Below are 1,998 nucleotides of genomic sequence, written 5' to 3'. Positions count from 1 at the left end.
AAAAAATATTTAATTACAAAAAAGGTTTCGGCTTTAGGGCACTGCAAGTTCATAATGATTATGTTACTCCAGTCCCAAACAGGAGTATGGACATCTGAAATCTAAGGTCAGTTGAAACAAGCTAACTGGATTATATATAGCATCATGTACCTACTACTACCTAGAAATCCTGACTCTCGTGTGACAGATGAAGCTCAATAGAAAACCATTCACAGTTCAGATCTGTAGATGAAGTGACAGCTTTATTTGTAAGTGTACATTATCTGACAATACAGCTTCTGTATTATCAGATGATAATACAGAAAAATTCATATTCTGGAAAAACAGAACAGAGCCCCAAGGGGCTGACCCTACAAAAGCAGATGTTTACAATCTTTACCAAGTCTGTTAAAAAAAATTAAGTACTGTTCCAGTATTACCATTACTTTATATCACAGACACTTCCAACCTACCCCCAAACCCAAGCAGAAAGTACCTACTATATTCTACCTGCATGCCAGTATCTTTGCCTTAAGAGCTGGAGCTCCAGTTACAGTGTTTCACTCCAGACAGCATGTTTGGTTCTCATTTTAAAAGTCTTGGAAAAAAACTGCACAGGAATAATTTTTACTAATTTGATTCTTCTTGGTAGTTTACTTTCCACATTATATTGTGATGGTTTGGAGTACACTTGCATCACAGCAAAAATTAAATTCAGTATCTTACCTCTTGTGGCTGAATCTCAGACTTCATAAGTTCCATTAGACATTCTAGAGAGAGGAATATCTACATAAGTAGTAGAAGCAAATTAATGGTGGGACCTTTGATCACCTCAAAATGCCTCAAACTTACTGCCAAGTTGCAGAATGTGTTAACCCAGATTTACTCTGAAACAATTATGGAAGCAATCTCATGTTTGACCAAGTGTTCTGGTTTTCCAGAGACATTTGTGGAAGGTCTAATACAGAAGGCTTACTAATGCAACGCCAATGTGGTACAACTAGAGCTTCCTGAAGATGTTCCCTACAGCTTCAACAATGCAAGGAGTAGTCAAAAAACCCAAACACCCAGTCAAAACAGCAGATAGGGTTTTGGGTTTTTTTGTTTAATTGGTATTGCTGTTTCTTATAACTCTTTGTTTCCATTTTATTTCAACTATAGAGTTCATTCCTAATGAAAGACTAAAATTTACTTCATCATTTAGCTAAAGTGAGCTGAAATGTATTAGAAGAAAACCTACCACCAAACAAATGATGTTTTCACCTTCCTTCATACTCACGATTAAGCCTATACAAATCAAGCTATGAATTGAACATTTGGAGGCTTAAATGAGTGTTACAACATGAAACCTAAAATTTAAACTTTGTTCAACCTGGGTCTTTAGCAGACTCTCTTTTGGACAGCTGTCTTGTTCTCTCAGGTTTTCTCAGTCCTTCCTCTTCCAGTTCTTTTAATGGCATTGCATTGTGAGGAGCAGGAACATTTTCAAAATATCCAGAATCTAAGAGTTTGGATAACAGTTCCTTCAAATGTCCATCTGACAAATTAAAAAAAATAGTTATAATACAAACTAGGAAGTTACAAAATTATTCATGAAAAAAAGTGTTGTTGGTGTCCCCTTCTCTTCATTTAAAATGAAAACTACCCAAAAATAATTTTGATTAAACACTTCAAGTTAGAGAAGTTACAAAATTTAGCCTTTTAACAAAGGTTACCAAGTAAAATGGTAACAGCTTAGACATTGGACACAGAGAGGTCCTCTGTAACCAACTATATTCTACACAGGTCTATAGCAGAGGTGCACTGATATACAATATGAACCAATTATTGGCACCGATAAAAGGAAAACTGACACTGGCAATCTGCTTTTTCTGGCCAATGTGGTTGATAACACCACAGATAAATGACGTGTGCATGTCCACAGCTACAACATGCATGCAGCCTGGAATGCAGTCCAGCAACCAAGGGACCAGTTGTCTCTCAGAAAGTGGGGTGCCCAGGGCTCTCTCAGAGGGATTA

General features: G+C 36.7%; 1 protein-coding gene across 1 annotated transcript in view; it reads right to left on the bottom strand.

Annotated features, from left to right (window-relative positions):
* CAPRIN2 (caprin family member 2) overlaps window positions 1-1,998 on the bottom strand; it is a 102,487-nt gene that overhangs the window by 64,471 nt on the left and 36,018 nt on the right. The window contains exons 7-8 of the mRNA XM_019515482.1: window positions 1,352-1,516; window positions 706-749 (exon numbers count right to left, since the gene is read on the bottom strand). Coding sequence (XP_019371027.1) covers window positions 706-749; window positions 1,352-1,516 — 209 coding nt within the window. The remainder of the gene's footprint in view (window positions 1-705; window positions 750-1,351; window positions 1,517-1,998) is intronic.

The sequence above is a fragment of the Gavialis gangeticus genome, unplaced genomic scaffold (genome assembly GCF_001723915.1).
Source record: "Gavialis gangeticus isolate Ggan-Ray unplaced genomic scaffold, GavGan_comp1, whole genome shotgun sequence".
Taxonomy (NCBI): Eukaryota; Metazoa; Chordata; order Crocodylia; family Gavialidae; genus Gavialis; species Gavialis gangeticus.
Note: the sequence above shows the minus strand (reverse complement) of the source record. Positions and strands in the feature narration are given on the sequence as shown.